A 15,949-nucleotide genomic window follows, 5' to 3' on the forward strand; every position below is an offset into this window, starting at 1 on the left:
TGCTTTAATGCTGGAGTAGCTGATGGCCCAGATATACCACTATTGCCCGAGGAAGCATAAACACAAAACAAGCAGAGGTCCTCTTTACCCCCATTGCCCTGAGCCAACCAGGGGACAGCACAGCATCGTTCCCATAACAAACCACCTCTTACAGCATATAAACTGCGTCAGATAACAGAATCCTTGCTGCCTTAGACACGTCTCCCACTAAGAGTCTGTGATGTTATACTAGAACATCAGAATTTGATTTCGACGTGAGCTACTCTAATGTGGACATAGCTGACCTCGTGAAGACTGCAAAATGGTTCAAGGATTTTCTGAGATAGCCGCAATGTGTGTCGGGCTGTTTGGCCTGATCGGGGCGGCGGCTACTACAGGGATGCCCATGTGGAAGGTGACAGCTTTCATTGGGGCAAACATCATTGTGATGGAAACCCGTTGGGAGGGCTTGTGGATGAACTGCTACAGACAAGCCAACATCAGGATGCAGTGTAAGGTGTACGATTCCCTGCTGTTCCTACCTGCGGATTTACAGGCAGCCAGGGGTCTGATGTGCTGTTCTCTGGCCCTGTCGGGACTGGGGCTCCTTGTGGCAATGGCAGGAATGCGTTGTATATCCTGTATTCGGGAAAATGATCGGGCCAAAACTATCATCCTCCAGGTTGCAGGTGGTATGCAGTTCATGGCCTGTGTCTCTGTCATTATCCCTGTGTCGTGGACTGGTCATGTCATCATTCGAGATTTTTATAATCCTTTGCTAATCGATGCCGAGAGAAGGGAGCTTGGAGAGGCTCTCTACATAGGTTGGGTGACCAGCGCCTTCCTTTTCGCCTCAGGCATGTTGTTCGTCTGCCGCCGTAGACCTTCAGAGAAAGGCTCATTCAACGTGTACAACCAAGCCAACTTGCTACGTTACAAGCCAGCAGCCAGCAGGCCGACTCTAATGAGGTATCATCCCATTTCAAGTGTTCCCAGCCTCCCATCAAATGCTTACTATCCTTCTCTGCAGGCCAACGGCTATGTTGGACAACAATTTGAAACACGAATGCAAAACATCCCCCGAGTGATGACAAATAATGGAACATTAATCAGCCCTCCTGTTGTCTATAATCCAGGTTTGCCTGACAATCAGTCAATGTTATATCAAGACAGCCTGGCTCACCATTCCTCCATGCACAGTTCTAACCATGTTGAGAGCTTGTATACACCAGGCAACTCTTTGTACATGAGCCAGAACACCACACCATATTCCCTGACTTATATGAGCAATCCTGCTGCGTCCTACCAGTCCAGTATTCAACCGGTTCCACACACTCCTGTGTTCATAGGGTATACATCATCAAGGAGACAACAGTCTCGCAGTGGAAGCGGTCCTGGTGTATACATCTAGACAAAAATTGTGAGTGGGTTTTTATTAGCTGGTTAAACATTAAAGACACAAAGCACTATGCTTTATAGTTTATCATCACAAGTTTATTTCAACTGCTGTACAGTACATAAGAGGCAAGATGGTCAATGAATGCCTCACGCCCAGACTAAATTGCTTGTCTATCTGTTGTTGTTTTTTTCAATTAATACACAAAAAAGACAAGGTTGAATATAACTGCTGGTGATGTTAGTGTAAATATAGGTCCCAGTGGGCTGTTTCAAACTTACTTTTCCAAAATAGAAAGGCCCTGTGTTTTGCATTTTTTGTATCTGTCTTATATTTAAAGAATAGTTGGTTATGGTTTTAGTGTGTTATTTTGAATTGTCTTTTACCAACGGTATAACTCATTTAAAGCTATTTGTTAGAGTTGTTTGTCATACGTTTGTATTAATAACTTGTCAATAAACAACAATGTTAAATGACGATTGTTAAGTGGAACATCCAGTCTTTAAGATGCAGTTTATCCAGTTCATTATATTTGTTTTGTATATAATATTTTATTGGGAAGCAATAGTAGTCCAAAATGCATTGTTTTTGTTTAGTAACCAGTTAAGAATATTTTCCTGCATATTTCCCAAAATGTTTTATAGGATGTGTTACACTATATTAATTGCTACTGAATAAACTGTGGTCATGGTAAATGTGTTGTTTTAAGCTCTTCATTTGCGTTACAATTGTACTGAACTCAAAGCCTTTAAATGCCAGACAATATAACGTAAAAAGGTGAGACCACCTGAATGGGTCTTCACAGACACATAGTAAAGAGCTACTGAACTATTTAAATATATCTCAGCTTTGTATCAACAGCAAATACTGTGTGTGTTGTGATTATTGCATGATTTGTTATGCTATCAACATTGTGGCTGGAATCAAACCTCAACACTGACTTTTCACCACTAGAGTGCACCAGAGAATGTGAGGAGCATCCAAACCCTGGACTCCCTGAGCAGGCTCCAGAGGGATAATGCCCTCCTTTCACTGCAGTTCTTTAGCTGAAGCTTTATTTAAAGGTCCCATGTCATGGCCATTTCTACTGATCATAATTCCATTGTTGAGGTCTACTAAAATATATGTATACTGTGCAATTTTCCAAACTCACATTGGTTTCTCATACAGCATCTCTGTATAGTATGTGTATTCACTCTGTCCTAAAGGGCTTGTTGGAGCTCCTGCCGCCTCCCCCTCCCTGTGAGCCCAGTGGCCGTCTGCGAGACAGCGAGACACCGCGGAACTCAGTCTGGGCACACACACACACACCCGCAGCCATGGCTGGGAGTTTGTGTGTGTGCCCAGGCTGAGTTCTATGGTCTCATAATACACACATGCACACAGAAGGATCCACACTTGTGTTTTTCAATGCACACACAAATGTGTTCCGTTTCATATACATGTAAATAAAATCCAATTACAGAAAAAAGTTTTACATATGTATTTTTGAACCTCACATATTTGTTTTCCGTTTAAAACCTCTGCACCTACAAACACAAAACGTTTTCTGTGCACGGATCGCTGTGCATTCGTGTGTGGGTTTTTTGAGACTCCCCTGACGGTCAGCCGGTTCGTACTTGTAATGTTTTCTATCTATAGCCAATCAGATGTCTCCTTCATGCTAAGCCAATCACATGAGCGCGCCCCCACGAGGGTATGATTTATTGCGTTCATGACACTTCATATACGCATTTTGCGCAGTCCGGTCAGCTCGCTAAACAGCGGGCGGAGCTTCAGGTGATCATGCAAAGCTGCGTGTCTCCGTCAGACTCAGCAGCTGATCTGATCTCTCTCTCGCGTCCGGTTACACTTCACTCGCGTTTATGTCCATATCGATCAGATCCAGCTCTCCTGATCGGCCTTTATAGAGAGAACCGATCAAACTATTAAGAGTGAATATCGGCCGATAATGACCGGCGGGGCTCCCCCCAGGGGCGGATCTAGACAAATATTCATGGGGTGGCAGGAGATTTTGAGGGGTGGCATCCCCTGGCAGAAGTATATGCTGATTTAAATCGCAATCATATCAATCAATTAGGGGTGTAACGGTACACGTACCCGTACCTAAATTATTCGGTACGGGCCCTTCGGTTTGGTACACGTGTGTACCGAAGTGTACCGAACGAATATAGCGTTAAACGTAAAAAATTGAGAACATGAACAACTTTCTGGAAGTAATCTCAGGTATATATCATAGAGCGACCAAGTCATTTAATTGGACGAGAGGCATACTATGAGAGCTGGTCACAGGGATGCGTTCAAATGTAGTCAGTAATTTGAGGAACTGTCGAAATGGCGAACGCAGATAAAGTTGAGCTCGAAAATCCTCCAGCATCATTGAAGTCTCCGGTTTGGGAACATTTTGGTTTCGCAGTTACGTACAAGGATGACGGACAAAGACAGGTGGACCGAACCAAAGCTGTTTGTCGGCATTGTTCAACTAACATTGGTTACGCGGCTGGCAATACATCAAACTTGCACACTCATTTGAAAAGGCATCACCCGAATGTGAATATCACCGGTACCAAAAGAAAAAAGACTGAAGTGCAAACCCAACTCCCACTAGCATTCAAGCCTCCACCACTCACAAAAAATTCAGACCGAGCCAAAGCTAATAAAAACGCCAAATATCCTTATGTTGCCATGTTAGCAAAGCGCTACCTGGCTGTATCTGCTACCTCTGTCCCTAGAGAGGGTTTTCTCCACATCAGGAGACATTGTTAGTGCCAGCAGATCTGCCCTTTCGGCAAGCAATGTGGACAAGTTCATCTTTCTTTAAAAAAACATGAAAATACAATGACAAGCAAGTCCTAATGTCAAACTGGCTGCTTAGGTACTAGTACAGTACAGTTCAAATACAGATTATTTCAGTTCGTCGAAATGCTGCACCTTAATGTTTATTTTATTATATTTTGTATTTATTCGAGTGAATATTCACAGTTTAATAATAATTAAAAACCCAAAACTAATAGTTTATGTTTTCTGAGTACTAGTACAGTAAAGTTCAAATATAGATTATTTCAGTTCATCGAAATGCTGCACCTTAATGTTTATTTTGTATTTATTTGAATACATTATTCACAGTTTAATAATAAATAAAAAATATATATATTTAATGTTTTGTGATAATTTTTTCTGCTATACCGAAAACGTACCGAACCGTGACCTAAAAACCAAGGTACGTACCGAACCGAAAGGTTTGTGAACCGTTACACCCCTACAATCAATATTAACTTGGAAAGCCACAATATTAATATTTTAACTCAATGACATAGGTGATATTATTGTGGCACATCAGTAAAGCCTTACATATGCATATATAAGGTGGCAGACGTAATTGAATGAATTTTAACTGAATGAGTTGGTTTCACTCTTAGACCAGCAGGGGTACCAAATCTATGAAGACTGCTGCAATAAGTATATTAATTAACTGTCTCATCGATGTTTGTCTGAATGAATATGATACTATTAACAATCATATTGTTCCTATCAGCTGTCAATCACTGTTAATAAATAATAGTAATAATAGATTTAATTTGTTAGCGCTTTTACAGGTGCTCAAAGACGCTTTACAGATATAGTGAAGAACTGTTATGATTCACATAATCATTTATTATTGAATAAACTATATTTTTTGGAGGAGTTAATGATGAATGTTCATCAAGATGCTTGCTCACCCTCCTTCAAATTTGAAAAACAAGTAATTATATCATTATTGATATACAGTTACAACCTTGACTTTGAATCAGAAAGAACAAATATTAAAGAAGTGACTAACTGCATCAGTTAGGGTTAACAAAACGTGTATTCAGCTCAGGGTTTCCCACACATAGACTATACTTGGGCGGGCCGCCCAGGTATATTAACGGCCGCCCAAGTATATTTCGCGACCCATTTTTTTAAAAAAAATTTTTTGTATAAGTTTTTTATTTTTTTTTATTTTTTTATTCGTCCGTGACCACGACGCCATCTGCGATTGATTAACTTGTGGACAATGATCCCTCGCTCCCTTGCTCTGATCTCGCCTCGTTAAGTGGCCTGCCTCACACAGGGTGACTGGCTGTCTACATGATGTGGCCTGCCAACATGGCCACTGTCATAGAGATCATAAATCAAAGCCCTTGATTGGTCTCTGTGTGTCATTCAAGCTCGGGATAACCTCAGCTCAGGTGAGGTAAAGGACTCTCTGAGTGTTTAGATAGTTAACTTAGTTTAAGTTCTCAGTGGGTCTCAAACAGTGTGGTCACCATTTATGTAAACACATATTTCCATTTGAGAGGGTAGTGATTGATCTAATGCAGAGGTGCCCAGTACGTCGACCGCAGGGGCAATGCTGGTAGATCGCGAGTCATTCTTAAAAAAAAAAATCCAGCTCCGTTAAAATAGACAAAACAGGGTTTGATCCCTCCTCCCTTGGCCTCCCTGCCACTTAATTCAGGAGTTTACTTGATTGACAGAAAAAGCGACCTATCGCTTTCCAGTCTGTTAACCCAGAATGATAAATTCTGGGTTAACCATAAACCATAACCATAATGGTTATGGTGGTTATTTGCCTTATTTGTAAAGCAAGCGTCGCTCTGCCAAAGAAAGGTAACGTGGAGAGGCATTATCGGAGTGTTCACAAGGCATATGACAGCGACTTCCCTCCGAGTAGCGAGTTGAGAAAGAGAAAGGTCATGTATTATTGCTACACAAACATTATCTCGCAGTCTTAGTGTCGCCAACTCGTTTCTAACATGCAAAAAGACAAACAAATGCGTCTATGGTCGGTGTATTTTTAATCTTTCCGATCCAGACGAGATCTCTCTCTCCCCCGTCTGTGCGCGAGGGGGCGGGGCAGTTTACACACACGCGGCTGCTACATGCAGAAACACACGGCGGAGAGAAGCGCTCCAAGGTGAGGTTACATGTTACCCGTCTTGAGGAGGACAATGCTCCTTGCCAAGAGAGTTCAGCATGTGAGGGCGGGAACACGAGCAATGTGTCGAAACATTTATCAAAAGTGCACCACATCCAGACGGAGGAATGCACCGGGTTCCACTGTCTTTCTAGCAGCTCTGCAGCCCCCTACACGAGTAACGTTTCCCCGTCAGGTGTTATGTATGCTAGCAGCACCACACGGAGTTAACTCATGATACAAACATGGGTTAATGATTAGAGGTAACTGAGTTACTCTTTATTTTGTTAAAGTTACAGCTATTCTGTTCACAGTTCTGTCATCAGATTATTTAATAGGATTTGTTAAAACATTGTTGTTTCTTTTGATGCGAAATATTATTTATTTAAATAAAAAGCAATGTTAGTTTTGTAAACAATTTGTTAATTTAATAATATATGTATTTTTGAATCAAGTATTCATCTTTATTTTCTTCATTGTTAGTTTCCACATGCCTGAAACAACCTCAAGCTACATCTAAAAGTTGATGGCTAAACAAGAGGGTTTGAGAAATTGTGCAAGGCATACAGTAATAGTCTGAATAGTCGATTAGTCGTTTCATTAATCAATAGATTAATCGATTATCAAATTAGTCGTTTGTTGCAGCCCTATTATCCCATGTATAAATAAAACGTGTTATTCAGCAACCCTTGCAATTTGGGATTTTATTTTTGGTTGGTAGACCTCGGTGAGCTGGTCATTTCAAAAGTAGCTCACCAGCCCAAAAAGTGTGGGCACCCCTGATCTAATGGATAGTGAGGTGGGCTGAAGATCGGAAGGCTGTGAGTTCAAATCCCGCCAGGAACACCACCACTAGTGTGCCCTTGAGTGCCATCTTTACGCAAAATGATTATACAAAATGATTATACAAAATGAAAACTTTTTTTTTTTTTTTACTGTCTAGCACTGGCTTCGTAGTGCACTGATCGATTAGGCTAAACTAACCTGTAGCTGCTCCCTCCACACTCACAACAGCTTCGTACAGACATAAATAAAGCAGCTGTATTCGCCATACAGCAGGAAACACACATTTAAAAACGGGTTTGCCTGCCGTTTTTGTGTACACACACAAGCATTCATCAATGGTTCGGATAGTGGCGCTGTACCTTAATAATATAAAATATTGTATTTGCGTGCATTTCCTGTTCGGAAAGTGGCGCTGTACTGAGAGTGGAGGTGTCCTGAGATTAGCGCCTGCAGGCAGGCTCCATGGAGCTGTCAGCTCCGGACTGCGCAAAATGCGTACATGAAGCGCTACGTCATGAATGCAAGAAATCTACCCTCGTGGGGGCGCGCTCATGTGATTGGCTTAGAATTGAGGAGACATCTGATTGGCTATAGATAGAAAAAATTACAAGTACGAATCGGCTGACCGTCAGGGGAGTCTCAAAAAACCCACACACGAATGCACAGCGATCCGTACACAGAAAGCGGTTTGTGTTTGCAGGTTCAGAGGTTCAGGTTCAGACAATGTGATTTTCTGGATTTTTTTTCTCATTTTGTCTCTCATAGTTGAAGTGTACCTAGGATGAAAATTACAGGCCTCTCATCTTTTTAAGAGGGAGAACTTGCACAATTGGTGGCTGACTAAATACTTTTTTGCCCCACTGTATATGAAACGGAACACATTTGTGTGTGCATTGAAAAACACAAGTGTGAATCCTTTTGCGGATCATGAAATACAAGTGTGAATCCTTCTGTGTGCATGTGTGTATTATGAGACTGTTCTGAGCCCATAGAGTTCCAGGCGGACGTAACATCCGCGGAGCCGTTACGTCCGCGGAGCCATTACGTCACTATACCCAAGAAGTAAACAATGGAAAAAGATAAATCCCCAACGAGGCGTTCTGGGGCAGCATAGACAGGTCTTTTCTGTGTTAGAGTTGTACTCGCTACAGGGTGTACTTTGAGGGTTTGTGACTGCAGACTGTTTACATGCAGAAAAAGCTACATAACACACAAGGGGACGGGTAGTAACCAGAAAAGCATGAGATGGGACCTTTAACAACACATACATTTCAAACCTTAGAAACTAGTCATAGTACAGGCTGTTGTTGGAAAATGACAAACATAGAGGATACATTATATTATAACATTGCATTCATTAGCTTACGATTGAAAAAATATGCTTATATTCTCTATACGATACTTGTTTTATGGTTTAACTTATCTTTAATGCTTTCACCTCATGAAGAGACTTTACACTTTGAGCCCCTAAGGATAACATATTTTCTCTCTAATTTTGCTTATTTCTGGGGAATTAAATCATAGTGAGATTACAGTAATCCCAAAAACCAACGAACACCCCATGGTGCCTCCTTAGGGAGCAGTGGGTGCAGCTTTAACACCAGTTGATGATCGTTGCAGCTGACCAACCAAGACAACTTTTTAACTTCTATCCCAAACCTCTTAAGGTCATGTGAACACATTTTGTTCTACTATGAGACTGTCATATAAACAGTTTGAGGTAGTTAATCTTCAGGAGAGCGCCACAGACCAGTTTGAAGATTAGATTTGCGTTTCCATCAGGACTGGAGCAAAGATTTAATCATTCCTCGGTGTACCAAAGCAAAGACGTTGTCGAGGTCTAATGTTGCCAGATTTGAAGTTAATCTTCAGGACGTATCCATGTTTGCGGATTAATGGCTTGGCTGTGCCCTCAATTGAGCGCCTGCACGGGAGGGATGCTCAGCGGTGTCAAGTCAGCCACAGATGGCAAGAGGGAGACAGGAAACATGGCAAGCAAGATGTCAGAATAAAACCATTGTAGAAGGTAGTTCAAATATCCTTTTGTAATTTCAAATACATTTTTTTACATGAATAAAGAATTGGAGATTAGGTAAATAGCATCATAAGGAACCCCTGTTGGATTAAATATAGCAATCAAGTGCATTTAGGGAAAAAATATAAGATGAAGATTATTCAAATATATAAATAAATAAAATAAATAAATATCCACAGCACTGGAAAAAGTATAATTAAGGGTCAGATTTGTTTAAAGATTCTAATAAAATGTGTATAATTTCTATCTATAATTGATATGTTGTTTATTTTGTCTCTATTGTTGGGGTTGCCAGTTCACCTTTTATTTTGAAAACGGTAATCACACCAGACAGTTTTCATTATTGTAACCTTGACAGGAGGAGCTGGGCGCACAGTGCTCCTCCTCAGTTGCTTCCTACAATTCAAGTGTGAACCAGAAAAAGAAAACCCATGATAAGAGGGATGTCTGGACAGTGAATATGGGAAGCAAAACCTTACTGGCACAGAAAGGATTTTAAAATGGGAAAACTGGAGTTTTGATCAGTGACGGCTGCAGGTGGAGTGTGTGTTTTTTTCTCATCACAATGTGTGAGGGATGGATGCGGGTCGGATGCCAGTTTATTTTCTTTACGGATACAAGGACTGGCAAGTTATCAGCATGATTTACAGAGGGCAGAAAAACTGATATCAATGTTAAATTTGACTCTGGAGAGAGGACCATGGCGAAAGGGAAGGGACTGTTATTTTCACTGCTGTACTTTATAGCAGAGTTTTGGCTCACTTCGCAGCAGGTCCTGAGAATAGGTAAGTGGTGAAACTGTCTATCCTTTTCATTCATTCCTATGTGTTAATATACAGACCTCAGTTTATTATGTGATCCAGGTTGAAGGTAATTTCCCTTTGGCGTCATCTACCGAGTCTATCTTTCATTGTATGTGTTATTAAAAAGTTGACTTTTTGTATTATATTTTTCACATCTTATTGTCCATAGAGCGACGCTTCTTTGCAAGATTACATTATATTTAGTTAAGGCAGTCTGCAATGTTAGGATATACTCATAGTGCAGCTCAGACTCTGTAGCTAAGTTAAATGGGAGGAGGATAACCTTTAACTCCTCGCATGATAAACCAGAAAATGACAAAAGGGAATCACGGTGTGTTCATGGTAAATGTGTGATGCTTTTTTAGATTGAACTGTAGCTGCGTCACTATACAACTTGTTTCTGGATCACGCAATCATATTATCAGTAATCTGTAACAAACCTAATGGACAGTTGTATTCCTATGTTATTCAATAGTGGAATGATGTTTGTAGAATGTCCTTGTAAGGACAAGGGAGGTACACTAAGGACAGAGTTCTGTGTTGTTCCCTTGAAACCACTATATCATTTGTTTTACCTAAATCATGTTAATCCACTTTGATTGGCTAAAATCAGAGTCCGTCTCTGTTCCACCATGTCGACAGCGCAGATCAGAGGCAGATGAGTGGTTATAGGATGGTCTACAGCTGCATCTAAAACCATTCTCTTTGTATGATAATGTTTTCTGGCACTGAGGAATGTGAAATGGATACAGAGCTATAGAAATGAGTGGCCAGTCTCAGTGAAAGTTATTTAGACTTGATGCATATGCATGATGATGGCCAGTGACATCTGTGATTGTGGATCTGAGTTGCAAATGGTCTGTAAATCCTTTGAGAGAGAGAGAGAGCTCTGCCTTCACTTCTAATTAGACAAACAGAGCTCCGGCTCTAACTATCCCCCTTTGATTTCTGATGTAACTTTGTAACAATGGAGCTGATATTTGCTATTCATTTTCTCTGCTCCCTTTATGGTTTGGAAGATTGCATCACATTTCTTTTTCATTTAGGCTTCAGGACTTTTTGCTACGCTCAATGCCCAGGGCAACTTTGTATTTTTCTGAATTTCTTCTACTTCTAAAGAGACTTTAAAATGGAGCCGTGTGCGTTACATAACTTTGAAGGCTAATAGGCTGGTGCCACCTCCTGTTCCACCAGTCCCGATCTGTGCACTATATTGTTAATCTCTCTAAATCATCTATCACTCTCTGAGGCCACCTAATCTTTGTCATTCTCTTCATGACCCACACACATCATAATCTCTCCCATATGGTGGGTGGCTTCGTTCAATTAACATCGCTCCGTGTTGGCAAGTGCTGGCATCAGATTGTGACTGGCTTCCACTCTCTGCACTGGGGTTGGTAATAATGGTAAATCTTCTCCCTCAAGCCCTTAAACAACTAACACTAATCTTCTTTATGCAGAAAGTCTATTCCCCAAATATGGTACTTAGGCAGCGACTAAATCTCATCATTGGGGAGAGCACAGAAGCAGCAGCTTGTGGCCTGGCCTCCACTTGATTTTGCAGTTTGTTGAAGTCCTTTTTCCTCTTGCTTGCATGCTTCATTCATTGGTGACATCTGATTGATTCATTAATGATACAAGCCATATGATGTGAAATGTTTGATAAGCTACCAGCCAGAGAAATATCCTGTAATAACATCATCCCCCTAAGAGTCTTACACCCAGCGCTTTTATAAATTAGGTAGCTTTGATACAGATTATAATCCTGATTTTAATTATTTCGGTCTAAATGTTTTTGAGTTGAGTCGCAAGCAGCTATCCTCTGAACAGAGAAACCTCAGTGCTCCACATCAAACGAAGATAGTAGACTGGTTAGGACTTCCTCATTCATTCACAGTCTGGCATGGGCCCAGGATGGAGTGGTGCTGTTGAGGAGGGGGTGGGGGGCGCTCACTGGGAACAAGCCCAGGATGGGGAGAGGGGAGAAAGCAAAACACTACGTCATTGTGCCTCTCTGCCTTAAAAGACTCCTTCATTTGATAACTGCACAGATTAGAATCAGGATCTAAAGATCATTTCCTTAATGTTAACCTGTTATTTGGATTATCACAGGTCGACACAGCTGCCTAAACCTGAACACTGTTATTGTTCTTGCTCTGAGCACTGAAGGGAGGAACAGAAGCCCTATAAAAAGCCAAGCCTCAGGGTTTATCAGCATTTGCCTGCGGCACGAGCAGAACCTTTTGTTTTTGTGACCTCCTAAGCGTGCATCACCCCACAGCATTATCTGGCCTATTAAAGATGAGATGGAAGCTCAGTGATCCTGAAAATTATATTGGAAAGTAATTAATGGTAGCCATGGCGATGCTTTTTCAAACCCTTCTTTATAAATTGAATTAATAATAAAGCCCTGATCAAAACTAGTGAACTTGCAGTGTTCAAATTACAAGGACGTTTGTTCCTTGCAAAAGAAGATGTGCTTTTATATGCAGGATATTATAGATGTTTTTATTATATTTTGAAGACAGAGTACGGATTAATTCATTATTCCTCGAGTGATTCATGCTTCAACTTTACAGTTATACCTGCATCTCTTAGCTCAAACTTTAAATGACTGGAGTTTATATGATCACAGACAGCTTTAACTTTCTCGTCAATGTGCCTGCTAAAAGTCTATTGATCCATGAGTCGTCTGCAAACAGAAAGTGTGAAATGCTTATTCCCTATTTTCTCTGCATCAGTATTGGAAATGAATTCCATTTATTATTTTGGTTTGCCCAACTCAGTGCAATGTGGTGGAGCTGAATATAAAAGGTGCACTGAGCCATGATCCAATGACCCATTTCTGGAGTTACGCTCAAAATGCAACCACACAGCGCGGCTACAAAGCTTCAGGCAGGACTGTTCACAGGCCACAGGATTATGTTGCAAACAAAACGGGATCGATTTCTTAGTCAAATACATCCATGTCTATGTTCTAATCTTATTTTACTTTTCAAATGTCATTCATGTTAAAACATACTGTGATATCTAACATTAATTCAATATTAGAGTATAGGCCAAAGCTTCAAATCTGGCAAATTGTTGCTATTCATTTTAAGAAAAGCTAGAACAAAGTCACAGTTGTATTATGTGTGCGGTAGTGGTTGACTAACCAAATAACAGTACAGAAATTCCAAAGATGTGCGTTACGCATTACATTGTTGGTCTAAGAGAGACCACAGAAGGGTTGAGCTGTGATAACAGTTGCCTGATTTCAAGGTGCTCAAGTAACCCTTTTTAAAATAAAATACCTGCCCCTCATTATATGCCGCCTTGGAAAACAATGTTGACTCAATCTCATTGGACCACAAATGTGAAAGGCTTGTCTAGAGACAGATTTAATTATTTTCCTTGGGATGTGCGCATTATGTATTGTGGGTTTCTTAATTGAAAATGCATGTAAGAGATAACATTGATGATTTCCTTCCTCAGTTTTCAACCACATGAATATTTAAGCTCATTTGAAACCAATGTTCCAGAAATTAAGTGGAGTATGGTTGCTGCTTCACTCCAGATGCCTGGACGGTTGATAGTGGCCATGGGCATGACAATAACTGAAGATTTTTGTTATCGTTTATTTGAAGAGGGACAGTGCACATTGATGAACATTTTTAACAATTAAAGGTGGGGTATGTAATTTTGGAGAAACCAGCTCGAGTGCGCTAGAATTTGAAAATACACAACCGGAAAAAATCTGCCCCTTCCTTCAGACTTCCTCACAGAGTCCCTCCTCCAACACACACCAACGTGCACATGACCAATGAGGGCACGAGATAAGTTTGTGCACAGATGGAAGGCTGACAGGCAGGTAGGCCATCCAGTTATTTTAGCCGGGCCGGATAAAATGATTGGTCGTGCTTTTTACAGTACTACGGCTTCCACAGGTGACATTTTTAATGGATTTGTTGTCAAAGCACTTCAGATATTCATTGCTATCGGGATGTTAAGAGCATTCCATGGAATATAACAAAAAGTGTATCTCGAGCCGGTTTCTCAAACTCACCTACCCCACCTTTAATGCTTCAAAATGTAAATATACCGGATTTGAGCTTTTAGCTCATTTCTATCCGTAGTCCCTCACATACAACATTTAAGAACATGACATTTATGTACATAGCAAATATAAATACATGATATGCAGAAAGAGCATGAGCAGCATACAAGCATTTACCACATGGCAGTACAATGTAGCAGCTACGACATATAAAGTGCAGGAGAAGATAAAAGAGCTACATAAAGTGCAAAAGGAGATACTCCTGTGTTCAAGTGCATTTAGTGGTGATTGCACGTTTGTTTCTCAACCATTCTTTGAGTTGACCTTTAAAACTGTTCAAAGTGGGACAATCCCGTATCTCAGTTGGGAGGCTATTCCACAATTTTCGACCGAAAGTGGTCTGTCTACGCGGTGGACTTCAGTCTCCTCTGGTTTCTGACCTAGTGCAGCGTCCAGTGTTTTTTATGGATTAATTCCCCCAAGGGAGGGGGGGGACCAGTCCATGTAAACATTTATAAAAAAACACATACTTTTAAAAGACTTAAAATGGTCAAAACTCAAGAAATTGTGTTTTTCAAGGATGGTACAGTGGTGGTATGAATGTGGCCTTCTGTCAAACACCTTGATAGCTCTCTTGTACAGATGTTCTATGGGTTTCAGGTTTGTGGCACAAGCAAACAACCAGTTTGTCAAACAGTATTCAATTATAGCTGAGCTTTGGTACATCCAAGCTAACAGATGGATCATTTGTTTCCCGTTTCACATTGTGTGTACTGTATAACCATCCCAAGTGCATTAATAATAATGTGTTTTGTCCAAAGACATGTTTAACAAAAGGCTTGGCTACTTTAAACACTATAAATATTTCTCAGTAGTGTTCCTCTGACCAGCACTGCTTGCTTGGACCAGCCCTCTCCTTGCTGAGCTGCAAACTGCTGTCACCGTGGATCACCCTCTGGACACCAAGAAACTTGTACTATAGCCTACTTTAGCAGAAATGTAAGATCCTATCTCAGGTCGAAATGACAGGAGAGAGAAATGGGTTTTCTTACACTCTGGGGTGTGCCTTTATCGAGCTTCAAAGAGGAAATGAATAAGCCAACGGTGCAATAAAATAGATATATTTGTCTTTTGCTGATAAAGGTTTTGAGAGTAAATAGACGATATATACAAATTTCAAAGTTAAAACCTTACAAGTAAAAACAGTGGCCTATTCCGACATCAGATGCTGCCGCTGTCTGACAGATCCTAATAGTTCTGTTGTTATGGATGACTAAGCTTATGGACCAGTCTACCAACTGGAGAAATGCCAATTAGGTCAATAAGTCATATCTCACTGAGGAGGCAATGAATTGTCTCTATTGGCTAATCAATATATGATCAAAAGCTACAGATAAATGCAGACATTTATTTAATTTTAAAGGGGTTTTCAAGTTCTCACACTTCGCTTTTTTTAAATTATTCATCGTTTGTTCATTTGAATAATTTGCCATGTAGCCTAATTCACTTTGCAGATATGTAAAGTACATATTTCAGCTGCATTACGGGATGGATGCTTGTTTTTATGAACGCCACCAGAGATCAGATACAAAAATACAATTGAGAAAATCTAAATTGCAGCAGCTATTTTTGCCTTCCCCAGCCCATCTGAGAAAAACAAACCCCTGATTGGAAATGGTGCTGTGATGCTGCTGCCACTCGGATTATGTTGTTGTTGAATCCTTAATAAGGCCTGTGACATTTGCGGCAGCCTCTGCACTTTACGCAAATAAACATTTACCATCTGGTCGGACTCGTGTTCATCTCCCCTTTTATGACAAAAACATCTTTAAATCAAATCAAAAGACGCCGAGATAGAACACATTTTCTTAACGTATTTGCAAGAAGGTTATTGTATTTTGCAATAAAAATTCATATTCCAGTGAGAGAGTTAGGGACTTCAACAGGCCTAGCAGCTGCTGACTGAGACTTGGTA

At 40.6% G+C, this 15,949-nt stretch overlaps 2 protein-coding genes across 4 annotated transcripts in view; both read left to right on the forward strand.

Moving 5' to 3' along the window:
- The first annotated feature begins 91 nt into the window (after positions 1–91).
- Positions 92–2,070, forward strand: LOC117540360 (claudin-8-like). Its single transcript, XM_034206991.1, has one exon. The coding sequence runs from the start codon at positions 302–304 to the stop codon at positions 1,388–1,390; it is 1,089 nt and encodes a 362-aa protein (XP_034062882.1). The 5' UTR covers positions 92–301; the 3' UTR covers positions 1,391–2,070.
- Positions 2,071–9,540: 7,470 nt separating this feature from the next.
- Positions 9,541–15,949, forward strand: part of LOC117540476 (glutamate receptor ionotropic, kainate 1) — a 37,147-nt gene continuing 30,738 nt past the window's right edge. For 2 of the 3 annotated variants that reach the window (XM_034207182.1, XM_034207184.1), the window contains exon 1: positions 9,541–9,920. In XM_034207182.1, the coding sequence (XP_034063073.1) occupies positions 9,836–9,920 (85 nt within the window). In that variant the 5' untranslated portion in view covers positions 9,541–9,835. The remainder of the gene's footprint in view (positions 9,921–15,949) is intronic. The other variant, XM_034207181.1, reaches the window with a different exon arrangement.

Source organism: Gymnodraco acuticeps, unplaced genomic scaffold (genome assembly GCF_902827175.1).
Source record: "Gymnodraco acuticeps unplaced genomic scaffold, fGymAcu1.1, whole genome shotgun sequence".
Classification (NCBI taxonomy): domain Eukaryota; kingdom Metazoa; phylum Chordata; class Actinopteri; order Perciformes; family Bathydraconidae; genus Gymnodraco; species Gymnodraco acuticeps.